The 22,233-nt window shown below is 45.0% G+C and overlaps 1 protein-coding gene across 1 annotated transcript in view; it reads left to right on the top strand.

Moving 5' to 3' along the window:
- Positions 1 to 2,733: 2,733 nt before the first annotated feature.
- Positions 2,734 to 22,233, top strand: part of MOGAT2 (monoacylglycerol O-acyltransferase 2) — a 28,444-nt gene continuing 8,944 nt past the window's right edge. Inside the window, exons 1-2 of the mRNA XM_068180688.1 lie at positions 2,734 to 2,918; positions 12,064 to 12,242. Coding sequence (XP_068036789.1) covers positions 2,825 to 2,918; positions 12,064 to 12,242 — 273 coding nt within the window. The 5' untranslated portion in view covers positions 2,734 to 2,824. The remainder of the gene's footprint in view (positions 2,919 to 12,063; positions 12,243 to 22,233) is intronic.

The raw sequence follows: 22,233 nt of genomic DNA on the forward strand, positions 1-22,233 counted from the left end.
AATGGTAGGACTCTCTGACCTTAGAGATCTTTTCCAGCCTAAATTATTCTGTGATTCAGAGATTTTAAGTCACAGGTTTTATTTTATCTACACTCAGCAAAGAGATGCATCTCTTTCAGTTCCTCCTGAGTGGAAATCTGTAATTCCTCTCTTATTTAAGCAGAAGTTTTCAAAGTCCTCTGTAAGTACTTCTTTTTCTCTCCTTAATTAAGAAAGTAGAAAGAAAAAAAAAGCAAATGACATAACCACAGCAAAGCAGGACATAAATATTTATTAACCAGCTGAGCATTGTTTAACTCCTTGGTCAGGTCTTCCAAGGACCTGGCTTGCTCAGGCAGCCAGAGGATGAAGCTCCCTTGTCACAACAAGCCACAAGCAAAGACCTGTGACTCTCTGAAAATACAACAGCTTTGGAATTAAGCAATACAACTGCTCTAGGGCTTAGCCTGAAATTTCTGGGGGCAGAAAATGCTTCCCACATGTCTGGGTTCCACAGGGCACAAGTGTGACTCTTTTCAGTAGTGAAAATCAAGAGTTCCTTGGCATGGCTAGTCTCCAGCAAGTTCAAGAGTGCTGGATAGAAAACACATTGAAACATCATCACTGGACATGAGATGTCCCTGCAACAAATTTTCACTGAGTCATAGAATCGTTACAGTTGGAAAAGTTCTTCAAGACCATTAAGTCTGACCATTCCTCCAGCACTGCCAAGCCCACCAAGTGCCACATGTGTGTTAAATCTCTTCAGGAATGGGGACTTCACCACTGCCCTGGGCAGCATGTTCCAGGGCTTGAAAACTGGTTTAGGGAAGGAATTTTCCCTAATAACCACCATCCATCTCTCTGACAATGCTGCTGTTACACAGTCCAGGAGGCCTGGGCCCACAGTTCTCCGCACAGAATTTTGGAAATCACTGATGGTCTCTCATCAGGAAATATCCTGTCTCCAGGTAACAGTGCTGAAAGAATTAAAAACCTCCTTTGCTTTCTTGAAGCAGTCAGGCTTGTTATAGATGGATAATGAGATGATTGGCTCTCACAATTAAGGGATGACTATTGTGTGAATATTAAGAGAAGCTTTATTGATATATAATTATGTTATTGTAGTTTAGATGTCCTCTGTTCTCCCCATAGTTCCCCCCCCCCCCCCCCCCCCCCGTATTGTTGCCATCAGACAGCCTGGGTTGTCTAGGACAGGTAAAAAGAAGGCGTGCACATGTGCCCCTTCCATGGGGCAGTTGGGAATGGAAAAGCTTGTTGCTAAAGGGGTGCAGCATGACAACACCTGACCCTCCAATCAAGTTGCAAGAAAGCAGTCTCCACCAATAAACAGCAAAGGAGAGCTGCCTGACAGACTTTGGGAGGGGCCAGGGTCGGCTGATGCAACCCCCTTCCCCCCCCCCCCCCCAGGAGTATAAAAGAGGGAGCATCCATCTTGAAGATGAACTGACCATGTGGTAGTCAGCCACAAAGGCGATTCCTGGCGCTGCAATTTTTCCTTATGTAGTCCTTAGTTGTATTTTTGCTAAGGTTTAATAAACATTTTAAAATTTTTAAAGTGAGCAGTTGTCTCTCACAGGCTCCTGATATTTTCAGTAGAAGACAAAGGATGGGGAGAGATTTGAGTGAAATCTAAACCAGTATTACCTCAATTAAAGCAACCAATGCTTTTATGTAGAGATCCCTTGGGGTTTCACCAGAGCCCTGTTATCCTAGTGATTTGGGAAAACTGAGTCTAACAGATCCCTCGTAGCCCAGCATGTTCCCAGGCCTGACAAAGGGGAGGGATTATTTTTCAGCTAACATCTATGATTTGCTTCTGCCAAAGGTTGTTTTTAGTTTTATTCTGTAATTCTTGGCTGCAATGACCTTGGGATCTGAAATGCCCCTTAGACATGTGAGTGAAGCTTTGTACATGGCCAGTCCTTTCACAGTGCTCATAGTTCAGTGCAATGTGTTCACGATATTATTCTGTATCCTGGTTACAATGAGACCTTTGGTTTTCCCAGCCCTCTGATGAGATGATTTTGTTGCTTACCTGAGGCACTTGTCAGTTCCTTGAGGATTTTTCTCCCCCAGACTACTTTTTCCCACATAGTCAATTGCATCTCTTTGCACATGACAAGGCAGAGGCTCAGACTTTGCACCTGCTTGAAGATACAAATGCAAATCAGGAGTAGTATTTCCTTTCTCTATACCTATATGAATGTGTGCAAGGATTCACATGGAAACTCATATGCCCCATCCATCCACCATCCATCTGTATCTTGGCAGAGGCATGAGGCTCATGTATCCTGTGCTCAGCAGTGAAACACCCTTGTGTTATCTCCCCACCTCCTTGGCTGAAACTGAAACCCATCCACATCACATCACTTGTGAACAAAAGTGACCTGCCTGTGCTCATCCCTTCTTCTTGTCCCTTCCTGCTGTGCGCAGGGTGATTTGTAGGTGAAGGGGGAAAATAAAACTGGCTTGCTGGCATGAATGCCTCATTGTCTCTGCCAATATCCAAATATTGCAAAATTTGAAAGAGACAGGATCTTGAAGGCAGGATTGGGTCCTGAATGGAGTTTACTTTCCAGATTTGGGTGGAAGAAGCATGAAATTGTCACCATCTAACAATGTTGTGAGTCAGGATGGTGTAAAGTCCATGACACCTCCCTCTCCTCCCTGTATGGAATGGTGCTGTGCGCAGCCACCACTGTGACTGTATGTTGCACAATCTCTTCAACTGTTACACTGGATAGATACTGACGGGCGACTTTGCACTTTGCATTTGCCATTTTTTTCCTTCTCCTTGTGAGACGTGCATGCAGAGCCCAAGATGAAAGTTGAGTTTGCTCCACTGTCTGTACCACTGCACAGGCGGCTTCAGACAGCATCGGTGGTTCAATGGATCTTCAGCTTCCTGGGTCTAGGTAAGAGTCATCTCTTTTTCCTTTTTCTGGGAAGCCAGAGAAGCTTTCCTTAGAATTGCAATATGGTTTCAGTTGGAAGGGACCTTAAAGACCATCCAGTTACAATCCCCTACATTTTTATGCATTTCGATTGTTCTCTTTATGCAGCACTCTGATATGGATTTGCTTTGGCTCCTGTCCCATTTGGCCTCAAAACACTCTCACAACATACATGAATCATAAGCACATTTGGCAAGGAAAACGAGAACACGCCAAGCTGAACCTTGTGAACCCACCAGGCAGAAGCTGTGCGTGATTATAAAATGATTTAAGATGTGAGAGGCCACTAAAACTCCCCTTTAAATTGTCACCTGCAGTGTTGTCATATTCTCTTGTCCCTGGTGATAGATGTTAGGGATAGGAGCGGTTGGTGCCAGGACATCTCCTGCAAAGCAGAGGGAGTGCCTGGAACAGCCAGAGTAAATAGAGCTTTCCTGCATCTCACTGGGGTAATGTATAGCTGAACACTCTGCACAGAGGGAGCTGCAAGTGTGGTCTGGCTCTGGCTTTGGAGATGGAGTCTCACCTACCTTTAGCCCAGGGCATCTCCATTCCTACAATGGATGAAAAAGGCTCCTAAGAAGATGTGGGGGTCCTACCTGATTTTTTTTTCTTCATTTTCACTTCATTCCAGCTTTTGTCAGTGATCTCCTGGGAGCGATGGGATAAGCTGCCATCCCCTTCCTCTGACTCCTGTCAGTGATTAACAAGGAATTAGGTGCCTACCTTTGTGATGGCTACCACTGTATGGTGTGTTTTCCCTAAATAAACCCACAGTCCACTCCTATGAGGTCTTGGCCTGAGCTTTGCCATGCTGTTCTCACAATGCCATAGCATTATTTCGTAAAAGATTTGTGTGTACAGGGATATGTGTGTACAAGGTGTGGGGGAGAATGTGTACAGACAGCATGTGATGAGATGTCAGCTGGTGGTCTGAGAAAAGAAGCCAGTCCACCTTTGTGTCATCAGATCCTGCAGAGATTTAAACATCTGCTCATATCATCATTGCCAGTCATCTTGCTCTTCATGCCATCACAAAATGCAGGAGAAACTATCAAAAATGTCCCTGGACGGTCTCCAGTAGCTTAAGTTTGACTGAAAGGTGCCCTGGCTTCATGTGAGGATGCCAGGAGAAGAAGGTTTATCAGGTACCTTATTAATCAGCTTCCAAAACATCCTGGTTATCATTGCACAACGGGTGCTTGGAGCTATTCCTTGCCTCCACACCAGTGGATCCCAACATAGGGATAGGACAAGGAACCACTGCTTGGCGCTCTGCTCAAAGTCAGTGGTGATTTTGGGGGCTGCAAAATATCGGTCTTGCTCTGGTTTGTACTGTACCATGGTGCCTTTAGCATAATCACACAATCACAGACCTGTTTGGGTTGACAGAGACATTAAAGATCATTCTGCTCCACCCCCTGCCACAGGCAAGGACACCTTCCACTAGTCCAGGTTGCTCCAATCCCCATCCAACATGGCCTTGAACAGGGCCCCAGGGATAGTACAGCTACAACTTCTTTGAGCTGTCAGTGCCAGCTTTTTTGACTTGTTCTCACCACCTGATCAGAGCACGGTGGCACTAAGGAAGTGTACAGCTGATTGCCTATGCATGGGAACATTTACAGGTCTTATGCAGCATCTAAACCAGGTTGGGGTTTTCCACTTCTCTTTCCACTCTTCAGGTTTAGAGTTTTCGTGCTTTAAGCTGTTGTTCTGCTTGGTATTAGGAATGGGAAATAGAATTACCATGCTTGAGGAATGGTACTGCAGGAGGAGTATTGGTGACTCTGCTTTTATAGCAGTTTGAGGAAAAGACGCATCAGCAAACTAAGATGCAGACAAAGTCACTGCTTGGTGGAGGACATCAGGTGCTGATGGAAATGACACATGGTGTTTTTAATATGATGCACTGGGAAATGATGATGGGAGACACAGAGGCACATTATCAGGGAGTGCAAACTGCCTGGGGGCTTTTACAGCCCATCAGGCTGGAAGGTGACATCCCAGTGTTTCCTAGTTTTATGGAAATAAAAACATCAAAGGTAGGTTATCAGTGTAAAATGTCTGGAGCCATTTACAGCCCATCAGGAGCCAAGCTGAAAGGTAACATCACAGAGCTTCCCATTGTTATGCCAGTTGTGAATCTCAGAAGGGATGTGTGTAAAGCTCCTCCTTTGCTGTGGCAAGACAGTTACTGACTAGCCCAAATCACAGCAGATCTTTCTGTGTATCGGCGTACTGGTACACAAACATCTCCAGAACTATACCTGCACAGAAAGCAGAGGCTGTGCTTCAGACTCCCACTCAGTTTCTTAGATGGGCCCTTCCAAAATCTTCTACAGACCTAAGCTAGAATGGCCACGTTTGCACCAGTATCTGATGGACCGGAGGACTGTGCAATACTGGTCCAGACAGGGTAGCTCTTTAAATGTTTCTTGGTGTAGGATTGGCTCATGCTAAGTGTCAGGAAAATTACTCCACAAACACCAGAGGTTTATGTCCAAAAAGGAGACAGAGGAGTCCTGTAACTTTATTTGAATAAAGGGAGAGGCCATGGGGCATTTCCCCTGGGGTCTCTCAAAAGTTTAGAGGACACAGCCTCCTTTTTATCCTAATTTCCTGGGCACTCTCACTTCCCCCACTGGCTGAGGTACTTGAGAGGTACAGACTTCCTGAAATGCCTAAGACCCACTTCTAATGTATTCTCCCCCGGCCCTTTTCCTAGTGTAATCAGTGGAATTCCTATAGAATTTATGGTTGTTCCCGTTGTTTCTTTCAGGTCTCAGTATCCAGTTTTATTTATCAGCAGACCTACAGTTTGTTTGTAAAGACAAAGCTCTCTCATTCCATTTATCATTCAGTGGAATCTTTCCCATTGTTTCTTTTAGCTCTCTCAGTGTTAGTTTTATCTACTAGCAGACTCACCATTTGTTTGTAAAGACAAATCTCTTTGTCTTTAGTGATACTTTCTTAAGTATCACTCTTCTGAACAACACCTTATCCCAGTTTGTGCAATTCAAGAGGCCAGGGGTCATTGCTGGTCATCAGGATGGATGAAGCTACCTTTTTTTTGGAAGAGACGTGCCAAACAGCCATCCTTGGTGCCATTGTGTACTTGTGTTACAAACCCTGGGGGTCTCCCTGAGCAGAAGAGATCCCACCTGTGATCAACATTCTACTGAAGAAGAGATCCCACATGTGATCAAACTTTTGCCACCAGAGAACACCTGGCAGGAGGAGACACCAACGTATCCTGGCAAGAGAGATGGAAATCTGGCAAGAGCCATGCAGTCTTGGACATAGCTAACCAGAATGGGACATTTTGGAGTGCTCTATGATTCCCTCTCTGTCCCTGCATTTGCATTTCCTTCCACAGTCCATGATTCAGTTGGGATGCAGTAGAGATGTGGTCACAGTGTTAACAGACAATCCAACAGCACATCCCCATTCTCACCATGGATGCAATCTGGGGCTTATGGAGCTTCAACAATGTTTTCCAATAAACCATTTTGTCCTTCAGGTTTTTCCCTTCTTGGTATTGGAAGCAAGCTGTCACTTGACTTTCCAGAGATGGAAATAACTTTGAGAGCCAACAGAATGACAGCAAATGGCCAGGAGGGAGGAATCCTCTGCAGTTGTAGGAGTTACTCGCAAACACAGGCTCTATGTCCTGCAGGGAAATGCAGCTTGCTCTGAATGAGGATGAGACCCAAACCCACTCCTCCCATGGCTGACCTTCAAGAGCTTATCATCTTTCCCGGGAAGAACTTGATTTGTTGTTTGGGGTTTTATGTGTGTGGTTTTGTGGGTTTTTTTGTTTGTTTGGTTTGAGGTTTTGCATGTTTTGTTTGGTTTGGTTTAGGTTTCTTTTGGTGATACAATCTGAAACCAAAAGCAGTTAAGAAATGCTCTTAAGAGGGTCATTAGAAAGGTGATAACAAAACCTTATGAAGCAATTCCAGCTGGTTTGGTTCATTTTACAAAGTTTCTTTAAGCCTGGAGCTTTCCACCTAAAATCTCCCAGTTTAACAACTACATAAACTAGATGCTGATACCTTTATTTTCATCCCATGAGCTGCTGAACACCCCTTGTTGCACTGTTAAAATCCTGAGGCAAAGAGCTCAGACTTTCTGTGGGCAGGATTTAGCTGTCGGCTGCTCCTTTGTTTGGGAGATAGGCTTGGGCTTCTGCTTCCAGAAGAGGACTTCTGAAACACCCATTTGCTGCCTAGCCCTTTGGCCAGAGATCCCAGGAGCACTGATTGCAGGCAGCTTGGTTGCTATGGTTGTGCAAATGCATACCCTAAGAAGCCAAGCACTGTGGGAGGGACTCATTTATTCCTGCAGGATGCTGGGTGAGGGCAGCAGCTTGGCCCCAGTGCTGGCAAGGAGCTCTGCTCCAGCATCCATTGCAACAGGCAGGTATTGTCCATACTGCCAGTTTTCTTGAGGATGATCCTGACAAGAACAGGGAGACAAAAGGTTCTATTTATTTCAGGGGCTGACAGCTGCTGGAGGAGGAGTGCAAGTTGTAAGAATGGCTTGCAGGGCATGGAGTGGGGACCCTATTGCCTTCCCAGTACATGATCTGAATACTGACCAATACCCCCTTATAATGGAGTGGAACCAGGCTACTGCAGAAAACTGAAATCAACAGGCTGGTGCCCAAGCCTGCTGCACTGCTTCCTTCTGCCTCTCTCATTCCCACTCTCCACTGGGCATGAACACCCATCCAGATACACTATGCAGAACTATGAGTGCAGAGCTGAACCATTGCAAACAAACCCAGTGTAGAGCCAGTAGATCCGTGCATGCTGCCTCTGCAGACCCAACGTACCACACCCAGACTTTGAACCTTCAAGTCATCAGGGTTGGCTCAAAGGGCATGTGGTACCAGCATAATCAGGCTTCCTTGGCAGCTGAGTATAGTCCACAGCATACCCACATCAGCTGTGCCCAAGGGTGCGCTATCTGTGTAGGTGGCCACAATCAGTGCCACTCCAGGCTGGCACTGAGGACCTCAGCAACATGCATCTTGGAAGCATTCAAGGCCAGCTTGGATGGGACTTTGAACAATCTGGTTTAGTGGAAGGTAACCCTGCCCATGGCAGGGCAGTTGGAACTGGATGGTCTTTAAGATCCCTCTAACTCAATGCATTCTGTGATTCTGCAATGTTCTTGCAAACTGTCCTGGCAAGTGCAGTATGAATCTGACTCACTTTGGGGCTGTTGTGATAACAAAAATTTCTTTCTGCAGGCTGCAGTTTTCCCTATTTCAGGCTGAATTAACAAATTTTGGGTTAGGAGCACTTTGATGGGACATGGTCACTGCTTAGACTTGGTCAGAGAAGTTCTCCATGTGCTTTGAAACCTGTGGCTCCTTTGGAACCCATGGCTTACTTGGAGCCCATGGCATATTTCCGCTCTCTGTGATATGGCCATTTTCTTGTCCAGTGAGGGATTTACAGCTCACAGCAACACTCAGCATAAGAAACCCACCACTTCATTTTGCTTCTTTGAAGCAAAGAAGCTATGAGCTTCTTTGAAGGAATCCAGCCCAGGAAGCCAATTGACCTGTGGGAAAAAAAAAAAACAAAAACAAAAAACAAACCAACCCATCAAATACACATTGATGTGTCTTTTCTTTGCTGAGTCTCATACAGCCATAGAGATGTGAGATGCTGGGTCTTGGACCATGAAAAGTTGCTGCATCCTGCTAAATAGGTGCACTGCAGAGTCCAGGATCAACCTACTTCATCCAGAGCCAAACCTCACCAGGGACAACCACAGAGAAACCTTCCTGAATCTGGACTCATCAGAAAATGCAAGATTTAGGGTCTGCATATTGCATTCCTTCTTGCCAGGGACCCTTTGGTTTTAGTTTTGGTTTGAAGCAGTCTCCACTTTCCATGACAGTGTAGACAGTGCAGCAACTAATCTCAGTCCAGCCCAGAATTACCTGTTTTCAGATAACAGAACTCATGCATCTGCAATGACTTGCATGATGCCCTCAACCCTGCTCTTACAGCCCTTGTCTGCCTTGAAAGAGCTCTGTGTAAGGGCTTAAGCCATTTTATAGCAATTTAGCATATGCCATTGGGCTATAGCACAGGAGTCCAGATGTTGGCGATGGAGAGATGGGGAAGAATGATTCAGTGATCAGAATCCAATTTTATTGTGGGATACAAATGCTTATATACTATTTTAGGGAGCCTAGTAATGTTTACTACAATGATTAGGTTAAAATCACATACACAAGCTTATGCATATAACAACATCTCTTGCATGCAGAGTTTAATGAGATTTTCTTTTTCCAGTAATGAATCAGGGACTCATAAAAAGAAGGTGAGCTGGCAGAAATAAACGCAGATCCCAACCAATGTGGCTAATCATACGTTATTTACACTTCTAGATAGTTTATATACACTTCTAGATAGTTTATATACACTTCTAGATAGTTTACAATTGTGAGCACACTCTCATTGGCAAGCAAACATTGTTTGTCTTTGTCTTAAGGTGGCTAAAGTTTCACACTGCAGACCTATACTAATTCACACTTAGATAGCTCAGTATACTGTGTTACACCTTGACATAATTTCTGACTGCACCACAAACTTATTTCTAACTGCGCCATAGGCCCCTTTCCCACAGAGCACCAAAAGGTTTCAAAAGGACAAAGCCCCCGCCAAATCTTAAAATTGAGTGATGGTCACCAAGCACAAATTTTGCTCTGGGGAAAAAAGTTGAATTGCAAATGAGTTTAGGAAGAAATTAATAATTATATAATTGTAACATAAAGCATGGATTTGGTCCAGAACTACTCCTTCACTTTGCAGAATGTACTTTGAGCTTTGCACAGTATGATAAAAAGAGAATTAGGCATGGCAGCTTTGCAGCAGACCTGATGACCTGGCTCCTAGGTACAGTACAATTGTGTTTATTTATCATGTGGACCCTTGAGTTGCAGTTCATGTTCTATGCAGTTCTTGAGAGTTATAAAGTGTGTGACTGTGGCATTTGAAAATGAAGCGTGAGCAGCAGATTGAGGGAGGGGATTCTCTCGCTCTGTTCCACTTTTCTGAGGCTCCAGTTGGAGTGGGTCCAGAGGAGGCCTCAGAGATGCTTCAAGGGCTGGAGCCCCTCTCTTCTGGAGACAGGCTGGGAGAGATGGGGGTGTTCAGCCTGGAGAAGAGAAGCCTCTGGGCAGACCTTAGAGTCTTTTCCAGTGCTATAGGGGCTCCAAGTGAGCTGGAGAGGGATTTTGGACAAGGGCCTGGAGGGGACAGGACAAGGGGGAGAGGCTTCCCACTGCCAGAGGGCAGGGTTAGATGGGATATTGGGAAGAAAATCTTGGCTGTGATGGTGGTGAGGCCCTGGCACAGTTTGCCCAGAGAAACTGTGACTGCCACATCCTTGGAAGTGTCCAAGGCCAGATTTGAGAGGACTTTTATGATTCCATTAAAAGTGTGGCACCAGGTGTGAGCAGTGGTTCTTTCTGTTCTGTCCTGCACAATGCATTACAGGTTAGACCTGTTGTTTTACCAAGAGCTGCAGTTTTTTTCCCCACTGCAAAATTCTTAGTGCCTACCCAGGTGCCTGCTGCAGTCTCTCTACTTATAGGAAGACATGCAATCCCATTTCAGCTTTAAGGGAAATTAGGATCCTATTAGATTATTGCACCTTTTTTCCCCATAGGAATTATTGGTACCATCGTGACAGTGTTCTAAAAAAGGGCAAGGATTTGCTTTTCGATGCAAAGCTTTGTAATCAGGGTGACTTATCATGAAAAAAAAATGCTACAAATGTGATCTACTTATTTATCCTTAAGTGAAAGGAAGCAGGAGGTACATGAAGGTCTTAGATGAGAGCATCCTATTCCATGTCTCTTGACAGGCCTTAGGTGAGAGGAGGTGGAGAGAACAGGTTATCAGGTGACTCCCAAAGGTGGAAAAGATGTCTCAGAGCATGAGGGTGTGGCTGCATCTATATCACAGGTGAAGCTGAGCAGGGTAGCTCCATCCTCATATCTTCCAGCCCTGGATGGAAAATCTGAAATGAAGACCCAAAGTAAAACAAAATATACAAAACATTATGTAATCCATGAGCTGGAGAAGGCAAAGGACTTGGATGAATCTTTGGGTTTTCTTCAGCTCAGTCTTTCCCTTCAAAAGTAATACCAAGGGTTCCAGAGGGACAGATGGAGAGGACACAGCTCTTCCCAGGCACACATCTGCTTTACCAAGTGGCAGCTTGGTGGCCCTCATCATTTTCCAGTATCTGCAGACACACAGTGTTGGAGTTGGGTGGGATTTTATGTACCAAGTGATGTTTGTTTGCACAAATACTTTTGTTCTCTTGTTTCTATGCCAAAACACAGGGTGTAAGGGAGGTGGGAGGTAGAGGTCAAAGCTGGCACTAGTTGGAGAAAGTCCCAAGTCATACAGAATTAAATAGAGCACTCTTACAAAATTAATTATGACACCGAATTGAAAGAACTGAAAATCCTCTGGAGTCCAAGATTAGAAGTGGAGGAAAGGGTCCAAAATCAATAATAAAAAACTCACTAAGGAGTAAAATCTTATCTATGGGTATAAATCATAGACACAATTAAATTGGGGAATCATTAGCTCAAGATAAAGCTATTGGGGACTGTACAGACTGAACATAAGAAACTTTCTGCTGCCATTGCAAAATATCAGGTGACATCAGGGGGTATTAACAGGAATTTTGGGGTAAAACAAGGCCATTATCATTGCAGAGATCAGTCTGACTCCAGAGAAAAGCAAGACATCAAAGAGATAGACAGCTGATCCATGAGAACACTGAATGGAGCGAGATTGATCAGTCTTTTGGGAAGATGGGGACATGGTGGCCTTTGGAGAAATTGGTAGTTGCTACAAGGGAGGTGCTTGGTGTCTTTTCAGGTTTCTGGGGCAGATAGAAAAGAAACCACCTCTGCATCAGAGGTACCTTCACACTGATAAATTCATCAGCAAGCCCAGTGGAGGCTCCATCCCAGGACCAAATATGCCTCTCCAAATGAACCATTCCTCCCAAAATCCACCTAATCCAACTATCAAGTCACTGCTGGCTTTTCTTTCAGCACAGTGCTGTACAGCTGCCTTCATCGCCCTCTTCTTCACTCGTTTTTGGCTGGTCAGTGCCCTCTATGCTGCATGGTGGTTAATAGACAGAGAGAAACCCAGCAAGGGTGGGCGACGGATCCATGTCCTCCGGAACTGCATCATTTGGAGGTTCATGAGGGACTATTTCCCCATCACGGTAAGTGGCACCAGTCCATTGGCTCTTTAGTGTTTCAGGAACCAGTTTTGTCCTTGGAGTCTGGATACAGTCTGGGGCCAGAAGTCATGGCATGGGGTGCTGGGAGCTTGGTGTTGAAGGATAATCTTCCCAGCTCCCAGATTACTCAGACACAGTAAGAAATTGGGATTACCATTTTTACAAACCACATCCTTCTATCATCTGCCTTTTCTATACCTATTTAATCTTGCTGCATTCCAGCTGTTGGGGAAATCTCACCTTTGTTTTCCATGTCTATATTGCAACATTCTTGCCCTTCAGGTTGCTCAGAATTTACCCAGTGGGCATAGGGCCAAGTTTTAATCAAAATCCAAGAGATCCTGGGTGGTCTGCAATGTCAGTATCCCATTCTGCTTAAAAGGGAGATGGATGGGTAAAGCTGGGCACTGGGCACTGGGCAGTCTCAAAGAGCTTTTGTTCTCTTGAGAGGGACTTCTGTGACATTCCGTGATTTACTTATTGCGTGTGGCTGGCCTTTGCCCTTACTCTTTTATCTGGTGTCCCCTTCGCATGGTGTGGATGCATGGAGCAGCAGCAAGTCCTGCCTCAGAGCCATCACAAGTTGGTACAAATCTGAGCAGTGTAGGAGAAGAGCTCATGGGTTGTGCAAGGAAGAGAGCTTCGAGGATAGACCAGGCAATGGGAATTTCTAAGATAATTCCTTTAGGAATACACTGCCTGTTGAGAAAACTCAGATGATGCACCCAGCTGGTCAGAGATCACCTGGAGTCAGAAACTGAGTGCTGCAGTCCAGGATGAAGAAGTTGGGAGCCCAAAAAGCCAAAGAACCCACCAGCCTAAAGGAAAAAATAAGAACCCAGCCTGAGAGTCCATCCTGCATAGAGTAGGGCCTAGCATAACGATTAGGGGGAGCCAGAGCAAAGTGAGGACCAGAGATGACATTCCCATCAGCTTTGCTGCTCAAACAGAAATAACCCTCCTTTTTGTTCTCATAAGATCTTACCTGGAATACTGTGCACAGTTCTGGAGCTCCCATCATAAGAAGGTTAAATGGCACTTCTGGGGCAAGTCCAGAGGAGGCCACAAAGTCAGTAAGGGGACTGGAGCACCTGCCATATGGAGACATCTGAGAAAGTTGGGGCTGTTTATCCTGGAGAATGTTGTGTGGATACCACACAGCACCTTCCACTATCTGAAGGGGCCCTACAGGGAAGATGGAGAAAGACTCTTCATCAGGAACTATAGTGATGGTACAAGGGGGAATGGGTTCAAACTGAGAGTAGATTTAAATGGGATATGGGGAAAAAAAATCTTAGCTGTGAGGGTGGTAAGGCCATGTTACAGGTTGCCCAGAGAAGCTTTGGCTGCCCCATCCCTGAAAGTGTCCAGGGCCAGGTTGGATGGGGCTTGGAGCAACCTGCTCTAGCCCTTCCCATGGCAGGGAGTGGAATTTTAAGGCCCCTTTGATACTGAAATCAGCCAGAAAATAAGCTTTCTAACACAATTTGAAGTGATAGAAAGCAGGCATTCTTTTTCTGTGCAGGACACATTGCAAGGATGTCTTGTTTAATCCAATATGTGTGGTGAGGCTTTACAACATTATAATAATATATATTCATTAAAGCATGTCTCCTAGCTAATACATAAACTTTACTTTTCCTAGAACTGCCTCCTACTGGAAATCATTTTATGATCCTGTAGGGTCCTCTAAAGGAATCTCTGATGGTCCTATTCAGTGAATATTTAAATTTTAAAGATGACCTTTCCTTGAAATTTTTCTTCGGGCATGTGCTGTTGCTTCTTGTTACCTAACTTGCAGAAAAACCACTGTTGCCCTGTTCTTCCACTGGTAAGCAACATTTATCATCTAGTGTGCATACTTTTACGTCCTTTTATCTTTTCCTGCTAATTAGTCTTTAAGCTCTATTTAGCAACTTCAGAGGAACTGAAAATTTCTATTCTCTATGTTATTTATCACATTGCAACCCAAACCATAGCATAATTCAATGATTTATGTGACTCTAGTAATTATATGCAATATATATTCTGTAAATTATTTGTGCCTGTAAGCCACCACTTGTGAAGTGTTGGACCAACCTCTCTGCTGAAATTTAGCTGCCAGCTCAGCCCAGCAATGACCCTTCTCCTGTCCCTTTCTAAAGAACATGGAACCCCACTCCTGAATGCCTCACTGTGTTCTGTGTCTGTCCTTTCTTGTAGAAGGACCGCTAAGACCAGTAGAGGGAGCATGGTATGGGGTTTGGCTGTAGCTGTCTGGGTGAGGGCCCAGAGGGCTCCATGGAACCTTTCTCCCCACTTCTCTGGGAGAAAACAGACAAACTTTCACAAAAGGACAGCAGAAAAATTTAAAAGATATATAACACAGAGAGCATTATAACCAAGCAATCACATAATACTAATTGTCCAAAATATTTTCTCAGTCATAGAAGTATGGAATCATGAAGTGTTTTGGGTTGAAAGAGACCTCAATGATCATGCAATTCTAACCCCCCTACCATGGGCAAGGACACCTTCCACTAGACCAGGTTGCTCCAAACCCTGATCAACTTGGTCTTGAAAACTTCCAGGCATGGGACAGCCACAGCTTCTCTGGGCAGCCTGTACCAGGGCTTCAGCATCCTCACAGCCAAGAATTTCTGCCCAATATCCCATCTAACCCTGTTCTCTGTCAGTGGGAAGCCATTCCCCATTGTCCTGTTTCTCCAGGCCCTTGTCCAAAACCCCTCTCCAGCTCTCTTTGAGCCCCTTTAGCACGGGGCTAAAGCCACTGGCAGGGGCTCTAAGGTCTCAGGTTTTCTTCCTCAGGCTGAACAATTCCACTAGCACAAGGGACACAAGGAAGTCATATCTGGGGACACAGACTGGGTTGGTATCCATGACTCTGGACTGTATTTGTGTGTAGACAGAGTTTGTTAAGCCCTGGAGAATTAGGCATTCTGAGAAGATTAAATATGACTCCTAATCCTACCAGATCCCAACAGCAAACTTAGCATGGTCAAGTGTTTGGAGGCAGCAGATGCTGCTTGCTGTCTTATTTTCGGAAACAGCTTTAAACACTGCTTTTAAGGGATCCCTGTGCATGTTTGCTGTCTTGGAAGCAAAGAGAGGTTGGGATGAGCATCTGTTTTCTGGGCAGTGTGAATTTGCTGTGTGCTGCAGTACATGGAGCATGCCAGTGCTGAGCTGAGCCAGGCCACTGCAGTGTGTGCAAGGTGCACTTCTGCCGATACCACCCTTGAACAAGTACCACTTTGCTGTTGGATTTATCCCTCTTGGAGATGACTGCATTTTAATTAATGATTGAAGAATCAGAGTTAGGCAAGACCCGAATGAGCTTGAGTGTTTTGAAAAGTGGGATGAGTGAGAAATCAAGTCAGGGTCCAATGCATTGCCCAAGGAAGTTATTTCTGTTTAATTTCCCTGCATTTTAAACATATTCCAATCTGTTTATTTACTTATTCTTTTTTTTTTTTTTTTTTTAATATGCCCTCATTATAGTCCTTCAATTCGCCTGGAATTGTTTCAAAATTGTGTAGATGTGGCACTTGGGAACATGGTTTAGTGGTGGCCTTGGCAGTGCTGGGGTAATGGTTGGACTTGATGGTGTCAGAGGGCTTTTATGACCTAAATGAATCTATGATTCTTCAATTCCAATACATGACCAAGCTCAGCTGCATTATAATGTTGTGGAAAATATACCAAAAGGCTTAAAATTAATCTTTTTGAGCCAGAGTTTGTCTGAACAGAAAACCTGTGATGCCTGCTGTGTTGATGTTGCCTACAGAATGATTTTGGATGCTGTGGTCTGCTTTATCTATGCTATGTTCAAAAAGCAGTCAGTAATCTGTCTGCTGCTGTCCAAACCTTCCATTTTCATAATCCCTTCCTCATCATTTATCACTGCATCTTTACAATGAAGGATACACCCATCTTAACAGTAAAAACAAATTCTGTCCCCATGCCAAGTGAATGGACATCGCTGCTTTTTCTCCCCAGCCCCATCCTGTCCTGTCACCATCCTCCCTCATACAGCCATGGTGCTTTGGTAACCTCAGATGAAGAAGGTGAAATGCAGAAAGCGTAAGAATAAGGTTGACAATATCTATTTTTACCACAGTCCTCAAAAAGAAGTCACCATCTTGCTGACTGAAAATTGGAGCTGGATGATTGGCTTAGGCAAGACAACTCACCTTTGGATCATACAACTTGGGTTATGAGTCTGTTCTAGCAAATTAATGTCTCAGATAGTTTTGGGGTTTTTTAGTTTGTGTTTTTTTAGGTTTTTCAGTGAATGTCTTCCCTTTATTATCAGGGAGACGCTGGTAGGGGTAGGGGGTGGCTTTCTGGGTAAATAGTTAGCGATCAAGACACAAAAGGAAGTCTCCTGGAATTCCAGTGGAGTTTTTGTAGGGATGGGGAGTTTTTGGCTGCGGGAGCGGGCTTTTCCGTTTAGCATTTTTCGGGAGATGTGGCGTGATGCCACCCAACACAAGTTGTGAACTCGGACCCGAGACTTCGTGGGGGTGGGTCTTACCTCCCTGCCCTCCTTCCATAAATGAGATTGAGGACAGCGATCGCGCGGTGCGACGGAGTTTGTGTACTCGGCTCCAGGACTTTGCTACCCTGCAATTAGGCACTATGGTCGAATCTGCCTGCTTCCCTTGCTTCTGCCAGCTGCTCCTTGGTAGTGCTGAGATCGAACGCTGCCCCTGAGTTTGCAAAAGAAGCAGCGTCCTTCCTTCCCTCCCGTCGCCGGCTGAAGGGATCATGGCACGCTCTCTCCCTGCCTCTCTAGAGCGGCCAGCGCCCCCTGCCGGCCGTGGTCATAACTACACCATGAGGAAAAACTAGTTGGCAGGTTTGAAGCTTCTGTTATTGCATTGGGGTATGTTCTGGCCTGATAAATATTTTCTAGTAAAGAACTGTTACTCCTTTTTCTACTTTTTTTTTTTTTCTTGAAAGCCACGTAAGTTTGAAATTACAATAATTTGGAGAGAGGGGTGTTTTCTTCCTGTTCCAGGAAGGTTCCCACCTTCCTTTACAGACATTTGTCTTTTAAATCAAGACAGGGACATACTTTGTTTTCAACTACTGTCATCATTCAGAGTACCCCAGCAGGGATAATCAAGCCAGCTTTATTCAGGGCAGCCTGGAAAGAACCTGCTGTACTGTTGTAGATGCTGGCGAACCCAATGGGAAGAATGATGATGTCTAACTCCAGTTCAGAAGGCTGAAAGATTTATTATAATTATGCTATAATACATTAATATACTATATAAAAGAGGACACTAAAAACTACATGCTACTTTCTCTATCATATCTAACTAACAACTCGTGACCCTGATCGCCAGAATCCAGACACAGGTGGATCCGATTGGCCATCAGGCCCAAACAATCCACCGTGATCCAACCAGGCATTCGCTCTAAGTAAATAATTCTCCAAACACATTCCACAAGAGAAAAACAAGGAGCAGAAATAGAAATTGTTTTCTCTTTCACTTCTCTCTGTGCACCTTTATAAAAATCCTGAGAGAGAGAGAAATGTGTTTGCCACACTGTACAGGGAAGGTCCCTGTGGTCTTTGCCACACTGTTTTTTCCTTGTGAAAAGACACAAGACATTTCTTAAAAGCCTTGGGGTTATCTAAGTGCCAGGTGGACCTTGTTGTCTGCAGAAACCTCTGTCGCTGTGCTCGTAGTCTTGCTGGTGTTACTGTTTTTTGTTAGCATAACTAAAATGAGTTATTGGAGAATTCATTGAACCTTTGAAGCTGTAATTTGGGAAGACTTAATCCCATGGCTCATTCATTCTCATCATGGCACAAACTGTGACGGAGGTAATTTGAGTGTGTTGCAGTTCTCGGGAATTGCAAGGCACTGTAGAGGGGACAGTTCCAGGTCATGTGAACCAATCCCTGCCAGGAATGTTTCCTTTCTTTTCACAGAAGAGTGGTATATTTGTAACTGGGGACTTGTGCCACAGCCCGTGACATCAAATACAATTTCTGATTTCCAGAGGTCTTGACTGTTCCCTTTGCTTCCTTCTGTTGGCTGGAAGAGGGGTTGTCAGGGTAAAAGAAAAGCATGGGCAAATGGCCCAAAGCCCCCATGCTATCATTTTCTGAGGAACTTCTGTCCCATTTGCTCTTTTCTGTTCTGGAGTGTCCTTAGGTAAGAGGGGTGTCATAGTTTGACATGGGAGGAATTTGGGAAAGTGAGGCAAAAGTTTTTTGTGTAACTGACAGTCTGTTGAACCACTTAGAAACTGGACATGCCCATGTGAAAAACACATGTTGAAGACGAAAGAAATCCGGGAATTTTTTCTTTCACGGCCGGCAAGAAGGTAACACGCCCCGGGCCCACCGGGTCCCGTCCTGGCGGGGCCCGGGTAGCCTGCCGGGCCCCGTCCCGGGGCCCCTTCCCCCGGGCCGACTGCTGCCTCCCCCTCTTCCCCCATTGCTCCCGGGCAGGGAGAGGAGGGTGCTCTGGGGCCGGATGGAACCAGCCTTGCTGACTGACATCTGGCTGCTTGCTACAACCCCCCCTCCCCCAGCCCGGGGCCCAGCCGAGCCCGCCGGGCCGCGGAAGCAGCCCCGGCTCGCTGCCAGGATTTTAGCTCCATGGGAGTTGTCCGCAACCATTGGGCAGGGGAAAGGAGAAGGCCACTCCTCCCTCCTCCCCCCCTGCCCCCCGCCCCCCTCCCCCGCAATCCCTGCGTGCTGCTGAGTTCTAGCGTGGCTGATTAGATCCGAGCCGCCTCCCCCAGCCGCAGATCCCGCTGTCTGAAGCACCCAGCCCGACTGGGGTCTGGTAACCATTTGAAGGGCTCAGGCGACATGTTAACCCTTTCAGTGATTCAATCCTCCCCCGAGTGAGAGAAAGGAACAAAATGCAAGCATGTAAAGAAACAACATGACGACATCGAGGTCAGTGAAGAAGTCAAGTCCCAGATGGGAGCGATGGGGAGATGCCTTGGTCTTGGGGCTGAAACCCTCTTGTAAGCTATGGAGAAAAAGACTCTTTTTCTCTATAATGCAATGAAACTATGGGGAGATGAAGGGTTCAAATTGATATTGAGCAAAGGTCTCCATGCTAACGTAAGCAGATGGGAAAGTAGTTGTGATCCCATGAGAAGTTTGAACAGAGAAAGAGTAGTCCAGTGCACCCAGGAAAAGAAGATCTCTGTTCTCATGGATGAAGATGATTTTAGAGATAGATAATGAGAACTTTTGCCTTTAAATAGCTCATCTTTAAAACAGTACCCCATAAGTCGACATGGCCCATCAACAAGCTGTGGGAAGGCTTGTGGAAATGGAAAGGAGTTCATGATGGCAGGGTTCCCCAGGCGGCTGCTATTCATGATGAAATTGAGAGCCACGAGAAGACTGTTTTTTTTCCTCTTGTAGAGAAGTCTCCATAACATTAAGAAGAGGGACTTCTCTCCCTAAGTGAACTGAAGACAGACTATTTTAGAGGTGGTAAACTAACTGGAAATTTTAGGTTTTGTTTCTTTACATTGTCAGTGGGAAAGAAAAGGTGGGGGGAAGGAAAAGTGTTCTGAAGGGCTTGTTTTGATTCTTACTACCTTTTTTCTTTTAGTTACTTTCAATAAAATTTTCTTTATACCCTTTTAAAGTTTTGAGCCTGCTTTGCCTTTCTCCTAATCCTATCTCACAGCAGGAAGTGAGTGCACTGGTGATTGGCCAGCACCGAATCCGCCACACTCTTTGGTGCACTGGCTGGGAAAATCTCAAAATTGGGGAAATCTGAAACTGGCAAACCAAAACCACTACAAGGGGGGCCATGGCTGAGATCCATTGGAGGACTGTGCCCCACCATTTGCACTGCTAACCTACTGGATAAAGGAAGTCCTACAAGAGGAAGGGAGGACTCGAGCATTTTGGAGCTTCCATCCTTACCCAGCTTTGGGAGTGAGGGTGGTGAAGTCTCATCCAAACTCAGTTTAAATCCACCTGGCTGGTCAGATTCTCCAATATTTGCTGCAAATGCAGCTCTGACCTGACATTGTGGCACCAGGAGAAAACCCCATGGGTCAAAGATCTCACTGTTTGCAACTGCCCCTCTCAAACTCTCACCATTGCTGGGACCTGAAACCCATCCTCCTCAGCAGCTGCTGGTGGTACTCAGATACTTGCCCTTCCTTTGGTCTCCTATCCAGACACCCTTGGGTGGGTGACCTGCTTTTTCTCAGTTTGGCACAATTTGTCCTTCTTCAGATCTGGTTGGGTTTCTTGGATATCTTTGTTGGGCTTCTTCCCGCATAGAAACTGGCTGCATGTTCCATCCTGCAAGAGATGATTTTGGGAGGTGTCCATGGAGAGCTAGAGACATGAGGATTTGTTTAGTACAAAGCTGAAAGGAGGTTTATCCTACTTAAGAGCAGATTACTGACCATGACATCCATGGAAAAAGAGTTTGGGACCAGAGGAGGATAGAAAAACATAAGAAACTCAGTTTGGGAGACGTTAAATTAAGAAGCCAGGAGCTTGCTGATCAAGTCTCCAAACTTCTCCTCCTCCATCACATCCTCCTCTGCTCTCTGAGTGACTGTGGGGGTAATGCCGTGCTACTCCTTCTCTCCCATCTCATGTTCATCAATCCTTAAGGATGCAATGATATGGCACATCAGTGTCCTTCCTGACTATATGCCCCCCAACATGGTATGCACATTGCAGTGCTCCTGTTCATCTCGACTTGATTAATTCCTCACTTCACAACTTTTTAACCCCATGAGACAATGCATCTCCAGGGGCTTCTGGAGCACCACCCTCCAAACCTTTGGACTTTGGGAGAATTTTATTTGAATCAGAGAATCACAGAATTATTTGGGTTGGAAGGGATCCTAAAGATCCTATAGTTTTAACCTCTTGCCATGGGCAGGGATGCTATTCACTATATCAGGTTGCTCCAAGCTTCATCCAACATGGCCTTGAATATTTCCAGGGATGGAGCATTCACAACTTCTTTGGGCAACTTGTGCAAGCGCCTCATTACTCTTTCTTCAACCACTAGTGCACCAGCCTTAAGCAGGGAATTAAATGCTCTCTGTCTTCCCATAGTTTGGGACAGGACAATTCAGTCTGTAGGGAGCAACTAGGAGAACCTAGTCACATCTCAAGAGATGAATTAAATCAGCCTGGTTAAACCAGTGCTGAATTCCTGGGCTGATAAAGTCACTCAGAAGCCCTAATTCCAATTATCTTAATTGCACTCCAAAATTAATTCAAACCAAACCAAATATGAAATGAAGAGTACTTTAATCCCTTATCATCATTATCAAATTAATAATCTAATTGGGATGTTAATGTGATTTAACTAATCCAGTTTAAAAATAATTTGGATTAATTTGCTTGAGATCCTTCACCAGTACATGAGCTCTTATCAGAGCTCCTGGAAATCTGCATATGCATATTGTTGCAATGGACCCCCGGCCAGGTAATAAGTTACATAGACTCCATGTATTAGAGAAGGCTGATTAATTTAATTTATTAAGAAACCCATGTCTTTTATAGACGGTTACGATACAAGTAGGCCTAATTGGTCCTCTAATTAAAACACCATCACCATTAGCTAATTAGGAAACCACCCTTTGGTAAACAAATCTCTATAACACATTCCACATGTTCACAATACCAGGTGCAGCATATTAAGATAAGAATTGTTTCTGTTCTGATCTTCTCACAGACTTTTCCCAGAACGATGCCTGGGAAAGTTGTGTTTCTCTCTGTGGCCAGAGAGCTGATGCCACATATGCATTTCCCTAACACAGCTGACAGTGCATGGAGCAGGTTTTACCATGTCTCTTGGGGAGCTGGGGGAACTGGGGCAGAGTTTTACCTATGTCTTGGACCCACATATGAGTAGTCAGAATAAAGGGAGTTTTCTGTTCCAGAGTAATCACTGCAAGCCCTGAAAAACTGTAGTTATCAAGCTGTACTTCTTCATGATGA

This window comes from Anomalospiza imberbis, chromosome 2 (genome assembly GCF_031753505.1).
Source record: "Anomalospiza imberbis isolate Cuckoo-Finch-1a 21T00152 chromosome 2, ASM3175350v1, whole genome shotgun sequence".
In the NCBI taxonomy this organism is placed as follows: domain Eukaryota; kingdom Metazoa; phylum Chordata; class Aves; order Passeriformes; family Viduidae; genus Anomalospiza; species Anomalospiza imberbis.